This window comes from Scyliorhinus torazame, chromosome 22, assembly GCF_047496885.1.
Source record: "Scyliorhinus torazame isolate Kashiwa2021f chromosome 22, sScyTor2.1, whole genome shotgun sequence".
NCBI classification, from domain to species: Eukaryota; Metazoa; Chordata; class Chondrichthyes; order Carcharhiniformes; family Scyliorhinidae; genus Scyliorhinus; species Scyliorhinus torazame.
The window spans coordinates 96,164,951-96,186,762 of record NC_092728.1 but is presented as its reverse complement, the minus strand read 5'-3'; the positions used below and the strand labels follow the sequence as shown (position 1 = coordinate 96,186,762).

At 49.9% G+C, this 21,812-nt stretch overlaps 1 protein-coding gene across 1 annotated transcript in view; it reads right to left on the bottom strand.

Annotated features, from left to right (window-relative positions):
- LOC140399244 (hemicentin-1-like) overlaps positions 1-21,812 on the bottom strand; it is a 492,970-nt gene that overhangs the window by 81,243 nt on the left and 389,915 nt on the right. The window contains 9 exon segments of the mRNA XM_072488667.1: positions 449-613; positions 4,794-4,915; positions 6,088-6,244; positions 7,098-7,225; positions 9,724-9,868; positions 10,120-10,261; positions 11,479-11,615; positions 12,356-12,437; positions 16,587-16,777. Coding sequence (XP_072344768.1) covers positions 449-613; positions 4,794-4,915; positions 6,088-6,244; positions 7,098-7,225; positions 9,724-9,868; positions 10,120-10,261; positions 11,479-11,615; positions 12,356-12,437; positions 16,587-16,777 — 1,269 coding nt within the window.

Sequence of the window (21,812 nt, the reverse complement as noted above, 5' to 3'; positions counted from 1 at the left end):
GCACGTGGCTTGCGCGCTTTTGCAGTTCAAAGCTCACTGGGCCACGAGTGAGCTTGAGACAGGTCTCAACAGGGAGAAGGTATCAAACGACTTACCGGAAGACAAAGATAAACCAGAATAAGTCGATCGGTAACTCACATCAATATAAGCATAAAAGCGTTGATCTTGCACACACCTTGTTATACCGTCAATTCACTGTGAGACCGTGAGAACAAGTGAACATTAGGCTTTATTAGCCAGGGACTCGCCCGCCAGAGTCGGCTGTACAAATGAGTGCCACCCACAGGTGGCCGGTCTATATATGGCCCCGGTGAGGGCGGAGCCAGAGGCGGAGCCCACCAGGGTTCCTGTACAGTACCTGAAAGTAGACCGTATCATCACTTCCAGATCATAGGTCACAGCATTATACAGACAGCTCATGCATTCGGTGAATACATTCACCACACACCTGTTGGCAGTATTTTATACCCTGGCCCTCGGTTCCCCATCCGAGCGCCATCCTTCATCCAGCTCACTGCAGGCTCTGGGATTCCAGTCACATGACACGTCAGCATCACCGAGGACATTTTAGTGACAGTAACATCCGGAGAGTCATCAGCAATCGATGGGGGGACTGGGATGCAAATGAACAACAATGTTTAAAACAAGAGGCGTTCAGCTTTAAAAAAAAAACTTGCATTTATATTGCATTTTTCACAACCGCCGAATGTCTCAAACCGCGTTACAAACAATGAAATACTTCCGAAGTGCAGTCACTGCTGTAATGGAGGGAACAGTTGTGCACAGCAAGATCCCACACGCAGCAATGTAATAATGACCAGGTGATCTATTTTTGTGATGTTGATTGAAGGTTAAATCTTTTGGTCAGGACCCCAGGAGAGAACCTCCTCATTCGTCTTCAAATAGAGCGACAGGATCTTCCCGAACCAGCTGTGAGAGTAGGCAGGGAGGGACTGGGTTCAACAGCTCATCTAAGAGACGGCACCTCCTCCGGCAATGCGGCACTTCGCCATTACTGCACTGGATGGAACATCAGCCTTGACCTTTCCGCTCAACTCCCGGACTGCTGGTCAGCATCCTCCCTTCTTGGGGTCACATTGACATGCTTCAAGCAAGTGCTGGACACTTGACGATGGAGCTTACGGGCCAGGCTTTAATCGAATGGAACCGGGGTGACCAACCGTAACTGTGCACAGTGAGTGGCTTCTCAGCTTCTCTACCTGAGCCTTCTAACTAACTGTTTCAGAAAAACAATGCTACTTCATAAACATTAGTTTGTCTACCATCAAAATCACATGACCTGGGTAGTGTCGGCGGTTTACGGAGCTATTCTGGAAGAGGAGAAGGCACCACTGGAAGGGATCAAAGCAAAGTGGGAGGAAGAGTTGGGAGAGGATATGGAGGAGGGGTTCTGGTGTGAGGTGCTCCAGAGAGTGAACACCTCCACCTCGTGTGCGAGGTTGGGGCTGATACAGCTGAAGGTGGTATATAGAGCGCACCTCACGAGGGCGAGGATGAGCTGATTCTTTGAAGGAGTAGATGTGTGTTGCGCGGGGGGGTGACTGTGGGTGATTCCTGATTCCATTTGTCATTTGTTTATGTTAACATGCGGGTTAATATTTGGGGTTTGGTGGGAGGATGGGATCTTTGCTATTGATATGGGGATTGACATATTTGTTGCTGATTATTGTTTATTGTTGGTGGGTGTAAATTTGGGTGAAAATGTGAAAAAGGAGAATTAAAATATTTTTTTAAAAATCACATGAGCTGGCCACACATCATGAGTACTTTCTCCTGAATCCTTTGAAAATAACCTATTTAGACCCCCCCCCCCCCCGGTCTGCCTTTATTAAACTAGTTACTGAAGTCACCCATGGTCGATTTTGTCATTTATTTCCTTGCAAAACCTTTTCCGGGAGATAAAACATTTGGACAATAAACCTTTCATTTCTTCTGTGGCACTTCACAGGTATCCTGTTTATATGAGAAAGCCTTTTGCTCGATGATAAAAGGCAATTTGATTATTAACCCTTCATAGAATCTCTACAGTGCAGATGGAGGCCATTCGGCCCAGCATGACTGCACTGACCCTCCGAAAGAGCACCCTATCTAGGCACAACCCCCCACCCTATCCCCGTAACCCCACCTAACCGGCACATCTGTGGACTGTGGCAGGAAACCGGAGCACCCGGAGGAAACCCACGCACACACGGGGAGAACGTCCAGACTCCGCTCAGACAGTCACCCGAGGTCGGAATCGAACCCAGATCCCTGGCGCCGTGTGCCAGCAGTGCAAACTCAATACTGAGGTTACGGAACCGCGAATTACATATTTTTTAGTAATTCACTCACGGAACAAAGAACGCTTGAGAATTCTTGTTTGTTGCAGCTACTTCTTGTTGCAATTTAGTCACACTTTTGTAAATTACAGTAAAGATCATGGTTAAAGTGTGATAGTTGAAGTAACATTGGCTTCGATTATTTTTAACAGATCATATTGTTATGCCTGCCATTCAGTCCTCCCACCACTGTTGGCACTGTGGTCAGTGCCACCCAGGCCTGACCCCCATTTTATGTTTCACTCAGGGTGGCACAGTGGTTAGCACTGCTGCCTCACAGCGCCAGGGACCTAGGTTCGATTCCGGTCTCGGGTGACTGTCTGTGCGGAGTCTGCACGTTCTCCCCGTATCTGCGTGGGTTTCCTCCGGGTGCTCCGGTTTCCTCCCACAGTCCAAAGATGTGCAGGTTAGATCGATTGGCCACGCTAAATTGCCCCTTAATGCCCAAAGGTTGGGTGGAGATACAAGGCTAGATTGGGCCTAAGTAGGGAGCTCTTTTGAAGGATCGGCGCAGACTCGATGGGCCGAATGGCCTCCTTCTGCTCTGTAGGGATTCTATGATTCTATTCTCATACCTCCCCATTGTGACCTCACTGATCCTGGCCAGAATGCAGATGATTGGGTAATTTCCCCTGCCAATTACACCTGGAGATCGCACTGCCGAAAGTGACTGGGATTGATTTGACGCACATAGGGCGGGATTTTCCACTCATCCCGTCTTGTGAGGCTACCCACCATTGGCCGGCGGCGGGATCTTCTTGTCCTGCCATGATCGACGGCATTTCCAGTTGAAAGCACCCCTCGCTGCCAGGAACCTGTGGCCGGGGTGCGCCGTCAACGGGCCTGGAAGGTCTCGCCAGCATAAACCGCTGGAAAATTCCAGCCACAACTGGGAATATGCAACAATCCTCCACGCAATGCACTTTGCCAGAGAAATCATCCTGCTTTTATCAGGAGAATTGTTATAGTTTCAGTTGAGATCTTTTTCCACTGATTTGCAGAGAGATCTTTTAAACTGACTCTGTAGACTGTTTTCTGAAATAGTCTATTTAAGTAGACTCTGTAGACTGTTTGCTGTAGAACAATGTTCAAATGGACCCGGTTTGTTGAGTAGATGGACCACTGTGTGTCCTACAGAAACTCCATTCCACTTCCAACTCACTGGCTGGCCCAGTGTTTCCAAGAGTCACTTTTTATTTCCTTAAACAATATTTAAAAACTATTTTAATCGCCTTTTATTTTAATTTCCACTTCATTTCCGAAGGCGCTCCAGTCTCTCCCACCCTCACTTCCCTTACTCCCGACCCTACTCTCCTACTCCACGGGCTCCAGTTACAATTTCAATCATTCTTCATTCCACAGATTCCAGTTCCATGTGACGTCGGCAGCGAGGAGCGGGAAAAATCAGGTAACCCGACCTCTCCAGCGAGAAAATCACGCTTCCTGATTCTCGCGGGATTTGCCGCCCGCCCCTTCGATCCCACGGACGGTGAGTGCGGGCTTAAAATCGCCCCCAGTGTTTGTGACTGGGCGAAAGTGGAATGTCAGATGATACGTTCAGGAGTATTTCCTCCCAGTGTTTGTAAACCTAGGCCCAGCCTGTCGCCTCTGGTCTCAATTTCAAATCTCATTCTATTCTTACCCTTCACGCGGCCTCTTGCATATTCCCACCTTCCTCTGTCTCTGCTTCGCCTGTCCACATGACCACCGCTCTCCCATTTCTTTATTTCTTTTTTGTCTTTGTTCCAGACATTTAGAATGCAAACATCACAGGCACAGAAGACAGGTCCAGGCCACTTGACCAGCACTTTTCAGAAACTGGAACAGGGGCACAGGAGCCAATGGGACAAAGTGCAAGAGGAAACATGCAAGAGCACAGATGTACCCGAGAGGCCGGAGACAAAGCAGATATGCAGAACGTGGACAGATCTGGTTAAGGCATCAGAGGAAAGACAGATGGCTGCAGCAATATCAGATGGGAGGAAATGTCAGCGCGCAGAGAGACAGATGATCTCTATAAAAGATACACGGCCAGGAATGAAACAGATGGGAATAAAACAGGGAGAGAGAGAGAGAAACAGAGAACACAGAATATAGACATCAATTCATTGACAGATGAGGACATGCAGACACAAAAGCACCCACATGAGAATCCTTCTGATTCACCGTGAGCAATGCCAAAGATTTCTTTATACAGAAAGAGATACTATTCTGCATTTCATGGACGGATGGAAAAATCGCAACGTGGAAATAGGACTTTCGACCAAATTGCATTGGTGTTGTTCTTCGTAACGTCACAGCTCTGAGACTTAATCCAGCCCTGTTTCCGAGATCCTTTGATCCTGTTTCCTTCACCCAGTCTCTGATCTATTCTTCAAACTGCACCCCGTCACCCACCACAGAACCTCACTGTCACACGCCAGGCAAATAGTGCTTTGGTTAAGACCACCTCACCGTGGACTGTGAATTGGATGAGCCGGCGGGAATCACCTGCCTCATTAGAGGCTACACATTCGTACGACGCCGTATCCTGAGTGGTGGCTGAAAGGATCGCCAGTGACCCCGACGGCAACAACCTGGAGGAGGAGAATGATCAACACATCAGCTGGTGACGGTAGAATTAGACTGAACAGAAGGCAGTGCTGGATCTGTCCAGGTTCTGAACCATTAGAGGGTCTGAATGTTCAAAACCCCAAAAGGTCTAACAAACAAATGATGTTACGGAGCTAAGGCTCTCAAAAATCTTATATAAACCTACAAGCTACCTCTCTCTGTAATCAGTCCATCCATTTCTCTAGACTCTGCCCGGCAGCGAGGGGCGATCGGGAACCACCAGTAGACAGACAATGGGAGACAAATTGGCTTTCTGAGCTGTATTCTCGCTAGGTTTGTGTAATTGCACCAGGGGAAGATTTCAGATTTAACGTAAACTATTCCAGATATGGCGCCAATAAAAGGAAATATTATTTCACACAGAACCTGCCAGGTCATCAAATAAATATGGGCAGCACCTTGTACAGGTCTTACACGAGGTTAGTTTTGGATGGGTTATTTATCCCCTTACTCTGTTCTGACAGTGCATCTCAGCCATTCATCGGCGACTCCTACTGCACCAATGTCGCAGAATGATATAGAACTCACCAGACAGAAATGGACCATTTGACCCACCTTGACTGTGCTAGAGTTTATAACCCTCCACGAGTCTCCTCAACGTTACATCAGCCTCATCTCAGCCTTTCAGAATATCTTTCTGACTCCTTTTACTCTCATGGGCGTATCCAATTTCCTTCTGAAAGCAGCAACACTTTTTGCCTCAATCTCTTCCTGTGGTGGAGATTTCCACATTCTAACCACAGGTGGGACTAATTGGACAGCCCTTTCCAGGAGCTAGCATTGACGCGATAGGCTGAATGGCCTCCTTATCAATCCATCAGGTTCTATGTCCATTCCCGTGGCCCAGTGTGTGACTCCCCTGATTGAGATTATCAATCTAGTGCTGGGTTTTGTCAAATTATGTGAGATTTCCATGTTGAGCTCTCTGTTAACTACTGGCTTCGACTCTCCCAACCCATCTCACATAGGATACATTGTGACATTTATCTCATTTATTGGGCGAGACTCAATATAAATCCCAGGATGAAAAGTCAGTACAACTGACTCAACTGTTCCTCAAACCAAAGTATCTAACTGTTTTATTAACCCAGTCCCTCAAACAACCAGGTTTTTCCACTCAGTCCCTCAATGTTACCTGTACATGTTCTGCTGCAGGTCAAAGTTCAGAGGTTTACCATTTTTCTTCCAGGTCACCTCGGGTTTTGGGGTTCCTGAAACCTCGCAGGTCAACTCTGCTTGAAGATTTGCCAGAGCTGTGACGTTAGTTGGAGCGGGACTTATGGTGGGAGCACCTAGAGGGAAGAAATAAAGTTAAATAGAATCATACAGGAATGGGGACAAGGGTGTTTATTGAAGGGGTTTCTTTCATTGGAAAACTGAGGGAGGGCGCAGGGCACTGACAAACTTGAAAAGGCTAAGAGGGTAAGCTGAGGTTGATTAGAGAGTATCCACTAAACTGGGTTTTTAAACACAGGGAGCTGGGAGGAGGTCAGAAAGACAAAGGAATGTAAAGAATCCACAGACCGTGAGAAAGAAGAGGCGGAGGTTGGACATAGTGGACGGAGAAGGACATGCTATTCGACAAACCTTTCCTTGCATCTTTTTTAGCAGCAGGCAATTCACAGCGAAATGTTTCAATGCATAATGGAAATGTTTTTTCTTTCGCACATTACTACCCAAAACTGCTCCATGGTCATTTCCCTTCCCGGAAATGAATTCATTTGCCCCCCCCCCCCCCCCACCCCACCTCCCCCTTCAACAAATCACTTGTGTTTGTATTCCAGAAAACCAGTTGATGAAGGATAGAACTGGAGCCAATATTTACACACTTTTATAAACAATTTATTCACAGAATTACACATTACAAGTATGCGCCTCCTAACTCAACAAGCCCAATTTCAATCTGTGTGTATTTCTGGAGAATAAGTGAATCCCCATTTAATACCCGCCACCCAACTACAATGCAGCACAATTAATATACAACTAACAACTTGAGTGTCCCTTCCTTTCCCTTGCCAGCAGTGAGGCTCCGCTCTTGTTTCTCCTCTCTCCTATTGATTTTGATACAACACCCACAATACTTTTATAGAAAGTCTTCAATGGCTCAAAAGCTTCCTGGCAGCTTTTCTGTTAAAGTCAACATACCCAAGACTTGTAGCTCAATCCGATGATGATCTGTGCCAACCGCGTTTGACGCTGTGCAGAGATAGCGGCCTGAGTCCGAAGCCTGGACTGAGCGGATTCGTAGGGATCCCTCAGAGAGAAAGTCAAATCTGCAAAGTAATCCAAAAACTCCCCAATCAGGGGACAAGGGAGAGAAATGACCATGATGGAGGCGACAAGGCAAAAACAACTATCAAGTTCAATATCCCTTTACGATAACTATCAACTCAAACTCCTATCCAATAGAACACTCCAGCTGGTGAAGTATGCAGCCCCATTGCCCACAATTCTCCTTTGATGCATCCAGGAATCACTGCTCAATCCTTTGGGCCTTTCCAAGAAAGAACACCCACATTGAAGACAATTGGGAGTTTGTGGTGTAGTACTGAGCTGTGGCGACTCAATCTTCGGGATATTCCATGTTAGGTATTCCCAGTCAGTCAGAGATCCACAGATTAACTCAGAATTCCTGGGCTAGGAGGATTGGGAAGAAAAACAGACAAGGTTCCCGTTGCTGGTCACTTTGAAGGCAGCTCCAATCAAAAGCATGAATTAATGGGGATGGAAAGTGCGCGTTAGTGGATAAAGACAGCATTGAGCTCGGCTGCGATGCTCTCCCTCCAAAGCTGAACTAGTTCCCAACACTGCGCAGCTTGGCTCACATATAAAGGATGGCAATTCGGGTGAGCTATGCCAGTGGCCATTGGCTCCTAGCACTGAGGAACTGTAATGAAACTGGATAAACGCAGCAGTTCTGGCAGCATCTGTGGAGACAGTAACCAAGTTAACGTTTCGATCCTATATAACTCTTCTTCTTCCGCACTTGCTGCCAATCCCGCTGAGCTTTTCCGGCACTTTCTATTTTCCTGTCAGATTTACAGCCGGAGAATCACCGCAACCGCGCCACGACGCCTCGACGCCGGCGCGCGATTCTCCGAGGTGCGGAGAATCGGCGCCATTTGTGCCGGCGCGCTTGGTGCGTCGCCGGCCGCAGGCCACTGGAATCGGTGGGGGCGCCGATTTTCCGGCTCGGATGGGCCGAGCGGCCACGCGGATACGACAGAGTCCCGCCGGCGCCGTTCAACCCTGGTCGCTGCAGGCGGCCTGTGGGGGGGGGGGGGGGGGGCTCCATCCCTGGGGGGAGGGCCTCCGATGGGGTCTGGCCCGCGATCGGGGCCCATCGATCGACTAGCCGGCCTCTCCCCCCCCCCTCGGGCCTACTTTCCTGTGAGGTCGGCCCCTGAACCCCGACGCCATGGTGAGTCGGGGCCAGCGCATTAAAGAAGCCCCCCGCGCATGAGCATGCGCAGGTTGGCGCGGCGCCCATCTGGCCCCAGGAAAGGAGGCTGGAGCGGCGTGAACCGCTCCAGTGCCATGCTGGCCTCCCGTGGGGGCCAGAATCGGTCGTCCCCATGCCCGTTTCACGCCGTCAGGAAATGCGATGGCGTTCACGACGGCGCGAACACTTGGGCTCCATTTGGGAGAATCGCCCCCTATAAGGCACAAGTGACGGAATAATTTCCACTTGCCTGGAAGAGTGCAGCTCCTACAACACTCAAGAAGCACAATGCTATCCAGGACAAAGTAGCCCGTTCGATTGGCACCCCATTCACCACCATAAACATTCAAACCCCTCCACCACCAGTTAATAGTGTCAGCACCATCGAGAAGGACAAGTGCAGTGGATGCACCACCACCTGCCAGTTCCCCTCCAAGCCACACACCACCCTGACCTGGAACTATAATCGCTGTTCGATCACTGTCGCTGGGTCAAAAACCTGGAACTCCCTCACAGCACAGTGGATGCACCTACACCGCATGGACTGCAGCGGTTCAAGGGAGCGGCTCACCACCACCTTCTCAAGGGTAATTAGGGATGGGCAATAAACGCTGGGAATGGTCTTGTGGTTCAGAGGTTAGCAAATCGCCTCTGAGCCAGAAGCTCTGGGTTCCAGTCCTACCCCAGGACTTGATGGTCAAGGATGGTGGGTTCATGGTGCGGTCAACCAGGTTGAGTATATCAACCTGCCAATCTTTCCAGATGCACCAATGGCTGGTGGTGAGAGCAGGAGAGACGGTAGCACAGTGGGTAGCACTGTCGCTTCACAGCTCCAGGGTCTCAGGTTCGATTCTCGGCTTGGGTCACCGTCTGTGCGGAAGCTGCACGTTCTCCCCGTGGATTTCCTCCAGTCCAAAGATGTGCAGGTTAGGTGGATTGGCCATGCTAAATTGCCCTTAGTGTCCAAAGGGGGTTGGGTGGGGTTGCTGGGTTACGGGGATGGGGTGGAGGTGTGGGTCCTGTGGGGTGCTCTTTCCAAGGGCCGGTGCAGACTTGATGGGCCGAATGGCCTCCTTCTGCACTGTAAATTCTATGTCTATGGTCAACCATGCTTGATGGGGTGTGGCTCCACCCAAGTTATAAGCCCCCGATGACAGACTAAAGACCTGTTCCAGGATTACTGGCGGTGGAAATAGACAAAAGTGTACCTGAGTGCACCACTAGGCACGGAAAGAGAATTGGAATAGAAATAAATGCTGTCTTGGCCAGTGACGCCCAAATCCTGTGAACAAATAAATAAATCAAAAATGTTCTGCTATCTGCCTGTACCTGGAGCTGTCTGCAGCCAGCGAATTGCCATTCTTTCTCCAAGTGACTGTTGGTTTGGGGATGCCTTGGGCTTCACATTCCAACAAAGCAACCTGGTTGATGAAGACGGAGAGAGATGGGGAACTGGCTGCGATTGTCGGAGTTACTGAAATACAGGCAAAAGACACCAAGTCAATCAGTCCGCAAAACTAACGCCTGGGTTTAACATGTAGAATAACAGACCAATGTAAACGAAACTTAAAATTTATGCCCTCTTATTACCAACCCACTGACCAGTGAAAGTATCTTTCCCCGATTTAATTTATCAGAAGCCACTCGGGCTTTATTATATCACCTCAACCTTTTGTTCTGCCCCCAATGACGGGAGAACAGAGGTCTGTGCAATTCTGCGCTCACCATGAATGACTACGTTGAAGGTGCGAGTCACCTGTCCCGCAATGTTGGTGGCAAGGCATCTATAGTCGCCAGCGTCTGCGGGCGCAACATTACTGATCAGCAGGAATTGACTGTCCGGCAGATTCTGGATGTGAGCATTAGCCTGGAAAAAAACCCAAGAAACAATACAGAAGAGTTCGGAGTGTAAAGGGTAAAAGTAACAAGAACAGTCACAAAGCCCTGGGGCGTCATTCTCCGACCCCCCGCCGGGTTGGAGAATCGCCGGGGGCTGCCGTGAATCCCGCCCCCGCCGGTTGCCGAAGTCTCCGGTACCGGATATTCGGCGGGGGCGGGAATCGGGCCGCGCCGGTTGGCGGGCCCCCCCCGCTCGATTCTCCGGCCTGGATGGGCCGAAGTCCCGCCGATAAATTGCCTGTCCCGCCGGCGTGGATTAAACCACCTTTTGAACGGCGGGATAAGGCTGCGTGGGCGGGCTCCGGGGTCCTGGGGGGGGGGGGGGCGCGGGTCGATCTGGCCCCGGGGGGTGCCCCCACGGTGGCCTGGCCTGCGATCGGTGCCCACTGATCCGCGGGCGGGCCTGTGCCATGGGGGCACGCTTTCCCTTCCGCCTCCGCCACAGTCTCCACCATGGCGGAGGTGGAAGAGACTCCCTCCACTGCGCATGCGTGGGAAACTGTCAGCGGCCGTTGACGCTCCCGCGCATGTGCCGCCCGGAGATGTCATTTCCGCGCCAGCTGGCGGGGCACCAAAGGCCGTTTCCGCCAGCTGGCGGGGCGGAAATTCCTCCGGCGTTGGCCTAGCCCCTCAATGTTGGGGCTCGGCCCCCAAAGATGCGGAGCATTCCGCACCTTTGGGGCGGCGCGATGCCCATCTGATTGGTGCCGTTTTGGGCGGCAGTCAGCGGACATCGCGCCGTTTCGGGAGAATTTCGCCCCTGATCTCTGAGTGGCAAAGGGTACACGTTGCACAACCGAAACCTGTGTCATGCCAATCTCGGACTCCTCTCATTGGAATTTGGAATTGTGCAGCCGTGCCACCTGCTGATTACAGCAATCGCCTTTTTGTCTGCAAGTCACAATCTTAAATTGTCTATCTCGGACACGTCATGAGAATGACTGCTATAACCTGGTGCGATCAGAAATACTGTTCTGAGCTATCGGATCAAGAGGTGAACTACTGAGCTTGAATGATGGGTGTCCTACTCCGGTTGTGAAGGTGGTACAATCCTTAAATTCGACATTTCCAGAAAAAAGCTGACAATGCAGAATATATATTGCGATGGCGCGTGGACTACTTGGACTGGGAGGAAAGCTGAGGGCCACGTCCGCTTGTTAAAGTCAGCTGTCCAAAAACACTCACTTGTAACGGGACATTGTTCTTAAACCACTGGACATCGGGAAGTGGGTCAGCTTCAGACTCGCATTCCAGGGTTAGCTGCTCGTCAGCCAATAGCGCGACCATCTGAATGCCATTGGAGCCCATGATATGTGGAGGGACTGTAGCAAGCAGACAGAAACACAACTGAAACATGGAGAATGCGGTCAAATACTAAACTGGAAACGGATCAAACTCAAACCGAAAATGCAAGCACCACACTGGGGATTCCGACAGACACGGAGACGGTCATTTGCTCCATGGGGCAGAACGGCTGTGGAGATATGAGGATGAACAGGGATGAACTGGGGTTAGACTTAAGAGGGACCAGATACTAAAGGACAAATGGCCTCTACTTGTTGCATAGTTTCTGACAGGGTGGTTCAGACCGTCCCTCTGACATTGAGGCCCTACTGTTATGGAAAATGCTGGAAGTTGGGCGGGATTCTCCGATCCCCCAGCGGCACGTGTCTCGGCCACGCGCCATTTAGCTGGTGGCGGCATTCTATGTTCCCGTCGCTTGTCAATGGGATTTCCCATTGTAACCATCCCGCGACGCCAGGAAACCCGGGGGCGGGAGTGCGCTGCCGGCGGGAAAAGGGAATCGCAACGGCCGGAGAATTCGGACCGTTATCTATTAAATAACGGCAATGTTTGGCTATGTTATTGACATTGTAAAGAGTTCAGGAGATTCAGACTATTAGGAACTGATGTTAGGAGGAGAGCAGACACTCAACCATATGGTAGCAGGCCGAATGTCCGTCTGCAGCGGGAATGAAAGGTAAAACAAACCTGAGGACAGCGCAGGTCATTTACAAGAAGAAAAACATGAAAGGAGAATGTTTAAATTATATAACCATACCATTTATCCTTACTACAAATTGCAGCTGATCCTCACCAACTGGATTAGTTGCCAGACAGGTATAGAGTCCAGCATCTTCCGCCTACAATAAACCACAGAGCAAACATTATGTCCAGTAATGTACCAATAATGAATATCTTACATTGAAAAGGAACACAGATGCAATTGCTAGAAGCTTTAGATGCACTTTAAATTTAGATTTTCTGCCTCCTTCCCGAACAGCAGCGCAAGCAGATGACTAACCCCTATTCGTTATCAGAATGGGGCATCCAGATTTTTCAACGGCAATGGTCCATTGTGATCCACAACCCAGTTTTCCCTCTTTCCCTGTGGGACATGTCTGTAGGATGGGAAACAGGGAGTATATCAATCCGCCTGCCTGTATGCAGAATCTAGTCTTCAGTGTTGTGTGGCCAGAATCATAGCTGATTCCCAAGTTAACTCTGTGGATGACAGGATCAGCTATTAATAATAATAATCGCTTATCGTCACAAGTAGGCTTCAAATGAAGTTACTGTGAAAAGCCCCTAGTCACCATATTCCGGCGCCTGTTCGGGGAGGCCAGTACCCGCCGAATTGAACCCGCGCTGCTGGCATTGTTCTGCATTACAAGCCAGCTGTTTAGCCCACTGTGCTAAACCAGCCCCTGGGGGGGAGCGGTTGGGGTCTGCAGCCTTCACTTCTACCCTTCGTTGTGATTTCCCCAGGTAAGATGCCACCTGAGATTGATAGATCAGGTGGGTGGCTTGTTCCCAGATTTGTATCGTTGTCTCTCAGAGAGTGCCATGAATGGTTCTGGAGGGTCATCCCTCTCTTTGACCAATCACTCCCACTTCTCTTTGGTGACAATAAAAACTGATGACTTTTAAAAAGAGATTTGAATTCCCAGTGTCCAACTTGAAGGAATCGCACAACAAGATTTCAAGTTTTAAGACTTTTACCGTAACAAAAAACTAAAATCAACATTGACTAAACTTTAGTTATCAGCAACTAATATTTTAAATGACAGAAAATACAGCCCATATTAGCATTTCAACACACGAAAACCGCATTTTGCATTTATACTTTATAACACACTCACCGCAGAATTGCAGTCTTCAGAAGAAACAGTCCATCATTACTCTGAGCTTCTACTGGGTCCACGTCTCATTTCACCCAGTCAATAATTGTCCAGGGACCATCAAAAATCATTTCCTTTGGTTTTCTGAGAATTCCAGAACTGAATTCCAGTAGCACAGTCCAATCTAGAGATTCCTTTCCCTCCCTCCCCCCCCACCACCCCTGCCAAAAGCCTGGCCAGGGAAAATCTTACAGAGTCTTTAGATATTCATGGGATGCACCTCTTCAACATATCTCCCTTCAATACCCTTTTTTACCTTCAACTAAAGAGTCGGTCCAAAGTTGTAATCACCTTATAAAATCGCACATTCAATAAAAAAGACAGGTTGTCAATGTGAGGCCTACGCTGGACAGTTCCACAGGGCTCCAGAACATTGTGGATTATTGACCAGCTAACCTTGATTTGATTTATTGGCACCTGGCTCATTGATGGCATAGGGCAGCACGGTAGCACAGGTGGATAACACTGTGGCTTCACAGCGCCAGGGCGCCAGGTTCGATTCCCCGCTGGCTCACTGTCTGTGCGGAGTCTACATGTTCTCCCCGTGTGTATGTGGGTTTCCTCCGGGTGCTCCGGTTTCCTCCCACAGTCCAAAGACGTGCCGGTTAGGTGGATTGGCCATGATAAATTGCCCTTAGTGACCAAAAAGGTGAGGAGGGGTTATTGGGTTACGGGGACAGGGTGGAAGTGAGGGCTTAAGTGGGTCGGTGCAGACTCGATGGGCTGAATGGCCTCCTTCTGCACTGTATGTTCTATGAAGGACTGCACCAGTCAATGGGAATTGGGATTCTTTCCCACTTGGCTCCACGTATTGTGCAGGATGTGCCCGCCAGGAGTGGCAATGAGAAGCCCACCAGTGTCTATGGTGGATCCATGCTTCCAACTGGTTGAACAACAATATCCCCAAACAGAATTAAGGCCCTTGACTTCCTACCAAACTGCAGTTAATCTCTCTCGGTTTGAGAATATGTGATGTGTGAATTTGGGGATAGAGGGTGCGCTTCATCTAATTATTTCAAGAATAAAGTCTACATGTGGGGGGCGATTCTCCGAGCCCCGTGCCGGGCCGGAGAATCGGCGCAACCGTGCCACGACGCCCTGACGCCGGCGCGCAATTCTCCAAGGTGCGGAGAATCGGCGCCATTTGCAGCAGCGCGTTTGGCACGGTGCCAGCCACCGATTCTCCGGCCCGGATGGGCCGCGCAGCCGCGCGGATACGACAGAGTCCCGCCGCTGCCATTCACCCCTGATCGCTGCCGGCGGGAACTCTGCGCGAACGGTCGAGGGGGGGGGGGGGAGCGGCCTGTGGGGGAGGGGAGGGGGGCACCATCCCCGGGGGGGGGGGGGGGGGGAGAACCTGCAATGGGGTCTGGCCCGCGATCGGGGCCCACCAATCGGGGCCGGCCTACCCACTCCCTGGGCCTGCTTTCCGGCGCGGCCGGACCCTGAACACCGACGCCATGTTGAGTCGGGGCCGGCGCGCCAAAGCTCCCCGCGCATGCGCAGGTTGCCGTGGCCCAACTGCGTATGTGCGGGTTGGCACGGTGCCCATTTTGGCGCCAGGAAGGGAGGCTGGAGCGGCGTGAACCACTCCAGCGCCGTTCTGGCCCCCTGTGGGGGCAGAATCGGTTGTCCCCGGGCCCGTTTCGCGCCGTCGTGAAACGCGACGCTGTTCACGACGGCGCGAATACTTGGGCTCCATTTGGGAGAATCGCCCCCATGATCTCTCAGTGGTTAGATGGCTTTTAAAACATGTGTGCATCAGGTACCAGACAGTTTAAAAATAACTGGATATTACAGTTATACAAATCAAGTTGTTCAATTAACTCTGGGCCTTGCTTGAAGCTCTATAAGTTCTCCAACAAGAGTGAATCAAACCGTCGCCCCTTGACTTTCAATGGTGCTACCATTACCATCGTGGAGGTTATCATTGGTCCTGGACCAACCATATAAATACTGTGGCTACAAGAGCAGGTCAAGGACTGGGAATTCTATATTACGTAACTCATTTCCTGAGTCACCATAGTTTGTCCACCATCTACAACAGGAGAAGGGAGTGTGATGGAATATTCTCCACTTGCCTGGGTAAGTGCAGCTCCAATCACACTCAAGAGGTTCGTCACCACTCCCATCCACAACATTCACTCCCTCCCCCACAGGCGCACAGTAGCAGCCGTGTGTATCATCTGCAAGACGCACTGCAGCGACTCACCCAGGCTCCTTTGACACCACTTTCCAAACCTGTGACCGCTACCGTGTAGAAGGACAAGGGCAGCAGACACATGGGGACACCACCGCCTGGATGTTATTCTCCAAACCGCACACCATCCTGCGAGGAACTTCTATCGCCGTGTCTTCACTGTGGCTGAGTCAAAATCCTGGAACGCCCTCCCTAACAGCACTGAGGGTGCACCTACACCACAGTTAGCGGGAGCTCAGGTCACTATTTTTTGTTCCAAGAAGTTTAAGTTGCAATTTTTAAGCAATTAGAAAAGCTGAAACAATGAGGGAATCCAAAGCCCAATTATTCTGCTGCGTGTACCTCCGAATGCATACAGGCAGCATGGTAGCACAGTGGTTAGCACAGTTGCTTCACAGTTCCAGGGTCCCAGTTTAGACTCCTGGCTTGGGTCACTGTCTGTGCGGAGTCTGAACGTTCTCCCCTGTCTGCGTGGGTTTCCTCCGGGTGCTCCGGTTTCCTTCCACAGTCCAAAGGAGTGCCGGTTCGGTGGGGTTACGGGGATAGGGTGGGGGATTGTGCCTAAGTAGGGTGCTCTTTCGGAAGGTCAGTGCAGTCGCGATGGGCCGAATGGCCTCCTTCTGCACTGCAGAGATTCTATGAAGGGTTAATAACCAAAAAGTTAGGTTGGGGTACGGGGAAAGGGTGGATGGGTGGGGATAGGGTGGAGGTGTGGGCTTGGGTAGGGTGCTCTTTCCAAGAGCCAGTGCAGACTTGAGGGGCCGAATGGCCTCCTTCTGCACTGTAAATTCTATGATTTGCAAAGCTGGTGAAGTGCCACTTCAGCAGGTGCCTCTATACATTCGCTGCCGAAATGGTGGAGAAGAGCTGGTCCACCAAATAAAAAGCCACTAAACTGAAGGATTGCCTACCTGCACACTTTCTATCCTGAGCACCTCTCCGTCACTCAGCACAGAGCCCGCTCCATCGACAGGCACGCCCTCCTTCATCCAGCTTATTTCAGGGGCAGGGACTCCCACTGCTGCGCACACCAACTCCAGAGGGCTACTCAGCACAACGGACACTTCCTGTGGCACTGGAGAGTCGGAAATCTGCGGTGGTTCTGCAAGGTAAGAACTTTACTGAGGGCGGAAAACATGGCATTTTGCAAGTTCCCAGTTTCACAATGCTCCCTCCCTCAGTTTCTCACACGTCTCAACAACAACTGCCATGACGATAGCACCTCAGTGGAGCGAAATATCCGAAGGCACTTCACAAGAATGCTGGGCGAAATTCTCCCAGACAATGACGATGGCCTGGATTCTGCGTTCCGGGATCGCCCCACTCCCGCTGCCAGCGAGGTCGGAGAAGTTGGCACTCAGCCAGAACTCCATTCACTGTAGCGGCAGCGGGAACGGACAATCCGGCCGGCGTGGACGGACGGAGATTCCCGCAAACTGTCATTTGGGCGGGAAAACCGGTGAGAATCGCGTCGGCTGTTCTGACGTAATTCCCATTGCAGTTCTCCCACACTTCACATATGTTCTATGTTCTCTGTACTTCGTCATTTTTGGAGCTTGGAAAGATTCCTGCCGGGAAAGAGACGTGTGGGACCTAAAGACTCCAGCTCCTCAGAGACTGGGTCCCTGATCTCCAGACAACCCTACAGTGCCCCCCCCTCCCCCCCCCAACTCTCAGGCATGTCATGTGAGAGTACCTTTAAGAAATGGGTGTTTATAAATGGGTGTGTATATAAATATCTGTAGTGAGAGTACCTTTAAGAAATGGATGTTTATTACTGCAATGATGTCAGAGAGTGGGTGGAGCTGGGCTGTCTGTCAGCTTTTTACTTTTGTTTTAGGCTGTTTGCTGCAGGGTGTGTTTTAGTTTCGTTTTCAGAGCTGGTTAGCTGCAATCACAGCCAGAAGGTGTATGAATCTCCCTCTGTAATCTAAAGACTGTAAATCGATCCTGGTGATTTAAAACTAATAACAGTAGTGACATTAACCTGATGTGCTTCTGGTAAAAGGTGTTTTAAGTCTTATGGATGTTAAAAGGAAAGCTTAAAGGATTACTGAAGTGTTGTATTCTTTGGGAGATGTATTTGAACTAATGGTTGCTAAGATGTTCTCTGTATGTTTTAAAAAGGTTAACTTGAGTTCATAGAATAAACATTGTTTTGTTTTAAAAAATACTTTTCCATTTCTGCTGTCTCACACCTGTAGAGTGGGCCGTGTGCTCCCCATACCACAATCTATTAAAAGTTGTGGGTCAGGTGAACTCCATGCTACACTTTGGGGTTCTCCAATCCCTGGCCCATAACAGGCATCAGCCCAGCCACCCCCCCCCCAACACCATCACTGGTACTAATAGTGACCATGAAGCCATTGTCGATTGTCGTAAAAGCCCACCTGACTCACTTTAGGGAAGGAAATCTTACCTGGTCAGGCCTACACGTGACTCCAGACCCACAGCTCTTAAATGCCCGCGAAATGGCATTCAGCACTCAGTTCAAGGGCAATTCGGGATGGGGAATAAATACTGAGTGAGCCAGCGACACCCACATTCTCTGAATTAATTTCTTTACAAATCCAGTAGCAGGACTTGAACTCACAACTTTTACCGGCTCAGAGGAGAATGTTACCCACTGAGCCACAGCTGGTACTTAAGGTTTGATACGCCATGAGATGAGTGAATTAGTGAGATTTTCCTCCTTTGCACCTTAGCCCATTCTGATTATCCAAAACGAGAGGAAATGCGAAGACATGGCGGCATTGCATATTGGTGTGTCCAGCAACTAAGGTTTCAATTCAGTTCTTCTTTTTATTGAGTTGTTGCAGAGAGGTGAGGTTTAATTCCACATTACCATGGAAAGGCTGGGGTGTGGGCTGTTGTCTTTGCTGATTTATTTATAACTTGAAGTGCACAAGTAAAGACCTGGAAGATAGTTGTTCACTACCTCACACTCGCCGAGTTACTGGTTAACCAGGGATTGGGAGTAGTGCATTGCGATGGATAGTGTAATGACCTCCAATTGGCACTATTGGTTGGCCAATTGGAGTATGAGCTCCCTCAATGATAGCTCATTGAGGGGGCCCATATAAGCACCTGTGTAGGCTTTGTGAGGCAGTCTTAAGTTGACTGGAATGCTAGTAGCACTGTTTGGAGCTGCTCTTGTATCTCAGTTATTGGAAATAAATACTGGTGTAGTGCCGGAACCCCTACCTCCTGTGGATTATTACAGTGGCGACGAGGTAAACAAAGAACCTTGCGGAGACCAGCTGTCGCACTCGGAGGGTAAGCCTTGCTCTTTCAAAAATGCCTCCTTTTGGGAAGTTGGATGTATTCGACCTGACTATTGAGGACTGGTCCCAGTAGGTGGAGAGAATGTGTTACTTTTTCCAAGCCAATGAGATAACGGAGGACAGAAGGAAACGGGTTATACTGCTGTCGGCGTGCGGACCCTCAGCCTTCGCCATTATACGTAGTCTAACTTATCCCGATACGCCGGACACGATATCTTTCCAAGAATTAACAAAATTGGTGGAAGAGCACTATGACCCAAAACCACCCCTCATTTTGCGTAGGTACAGATTCTACACAACGAAGCGGGAAGACAGAGAGTCAGTCACAAATTTCTTGACCAGCCTGAGAAGGCTGGCGGAAAAATGTGAGTTCGGCTCGACGCTAAATGAAATGCTTCGGGACCGGTTAGTGTGTGGCATAAATGACCTCCAAATACAGAAGCGCCTGTTGGCGGAAACGCAGCTAGACTTTAGGCAGGTGTTACAGCTCGCACTGTCCCTAGAAAAGGCAGCAAGTGCGGCGCAGGAACTACAGGGCACGCCAATGGAGGTAGATACCTGGGAGAGGGACTACCACAATGGGTCCAGCTACCAGATAGCCGCCCTCCGGAAAAGCCTGAGGAACAGAGGGCCAAAGGAAAACCCCAGAAATGCCCCCAAGTTTGCTGGGACTAACTGGAGACAGAGGGAACTACCGGCTGAGGCTCCCCCAACAGAGAAGGACCGTTTCTGGCACCAGACAGAGTGGGGTAACAGCGACAGAAACCCTAGAAGGAGGTGGCAAAAGAGGAATAGCAGGTGGGGATGCAGGGAAGTACACAACCTAGATGCCCCATCCTCCTCCGAAGGGGAACAGTTATATAATATTGCGACGAAGAAAGCAGAACCTATTAAGATTACCCCACGGGTGAACGGTCAGCCGACAATAATGGAAATAGACACGGGTGCAGCCGTTTCAGTAATGGGAGTGGCAGCATTTAAAAAAATCAAAGATGGACTCCAGCCACTAACCCTAACAAAAACATCGACGAAACTTAAAACCTACACGAGGGAACCCCTGGAAGTTCTAGGCACGACTCATGTACCCGTGGAATATGACAAACAATTGCTCAGATTACCATTGACGATAGTAGAGGGCTCCGGACCGAACTTAATAGGACGGAACTGGCTGAAAGACCTAAACGTAGATTGGATGAAAATTTTCCAGAGTGGAAGCGGGCAGTTGAGTGGAGTACTCCAAAAATACCCGGAGGTCTTCCAAGAAGGTTTGGGGGAAATTATAGGTGCCAAAGCAACTTTGCACGTGGACCCAGAAGCCCTTCCGAAATTTTGTAAGGCCAGACCGGTACCTTTTGCATTAAGGAAGAAAGTAGATGTCGAAATAGAAAGGTTACGGCGCGACGGCATTATCAGACCAGTACAGTTCTCGGAATGGGCAGCGCCGGTGGTACCAATTTTGAAGCCAGACGACTCGATAAGTCTCTGTGGAGATTTCAAACAGACGGTAAACAAATACGCACTGCTGGACAAATACCCGATCCCGAAAATAGACGACCTATATGCCAAATTGGCAGGTGGGCTTTTGTTCAAGAAACTGGACATGAGCCACGCCTACCTGCAGTTAAAACTGGACAAGGACTCCCAGAAGTTCGCTACGATCAACACCCTGAAGGGACTTTTTCGTTATACTAGGCTACCCTTCGGAGTGTCATCAGCCTGCGCTATATTCCAGCGTACGATGGAAAATATTCTGCAGGGACTACCGCAGGTGGCGATTTATTTGGACGATGTCTTAATCACGGGTAGGACAAACAGGGAACACTTAAGGAACCTGGAGGAAGTGCTCAGGCGTTTCGCAAAGGCAGGCGTATGGCTGAAAAGAGTAAAATGTGTTTTTCTGGCCCCACAAGTGACGTACCTGAGATATAAAGTAGACGAGTCGGGCTTACACCCATTGGAAGACCGAGTAAGGGCAATAAAAGAAGCCCCAGCTCCCACCACGGTCCAGGAGCTACGATCATTTCTAGGATTGGTAACATATTATGGCAAATTTATTGAAAATAGGGCGTCCATCCTAGAACCCCTCCACCAGCTACTAAAAAAGGGACAAGAATGGAAATGGTCCGCCCGCCAAAACCGAGCATTTAGGGACATTAAGGAACAGCTGTCATCGGAAAATGTCCTAGAGCATTCTGACCCAAGGAAGGAGTTGGTGGTCACGTGTGACGCATCACCTTACGGGGTAGGAGCCGTCTTAGCCCATAGAGGAAGGAATGGGGAAGAACGGCCAATAGCCTATGCTTCGAGGACATTGGCGATGGCTGAGAGAAAGTACGCCCAAATCGAGAAGGAAGGACTGGCGGTGATATTTGCAGTAAAACAATTTCACCAGTATCTGCACGGGCGGAAATTCACCATAGTGACGGACCATAGGTTATTAAAAGACCAGTCAATACCCCCGATTGCATCAGCTAGAATCCAACGCTGGGCATTGCTACTGGCGGCGTATAGATACGTTCTGGAGCACAGACCTGGAACACGAGTAGTAAATGCAGATGCTTTGAGCAGACTTCCCCTCCCAGACACCCCGCCGCTAATACCGAAAGTAGAGGAGACAGTAATGACTCGAAATTTTTTGGACACCCTACCAGTGGATGCACAACATATTCGGTTGTGGATGCAAAAAGACCCAGTTTTAGCCAAGATGAAGCATTTACTGCTAACAGGGGAACTGGAGAGACCAGTGGAGCCCCAAATGCACCCATACTGGAGCAGAAGGGACCAAATAACGGTAGCCTATTATGGGGAGCCCGGGTAATAGTCCCAGCTCAGGGCCGTCGGGCAATCTTAACC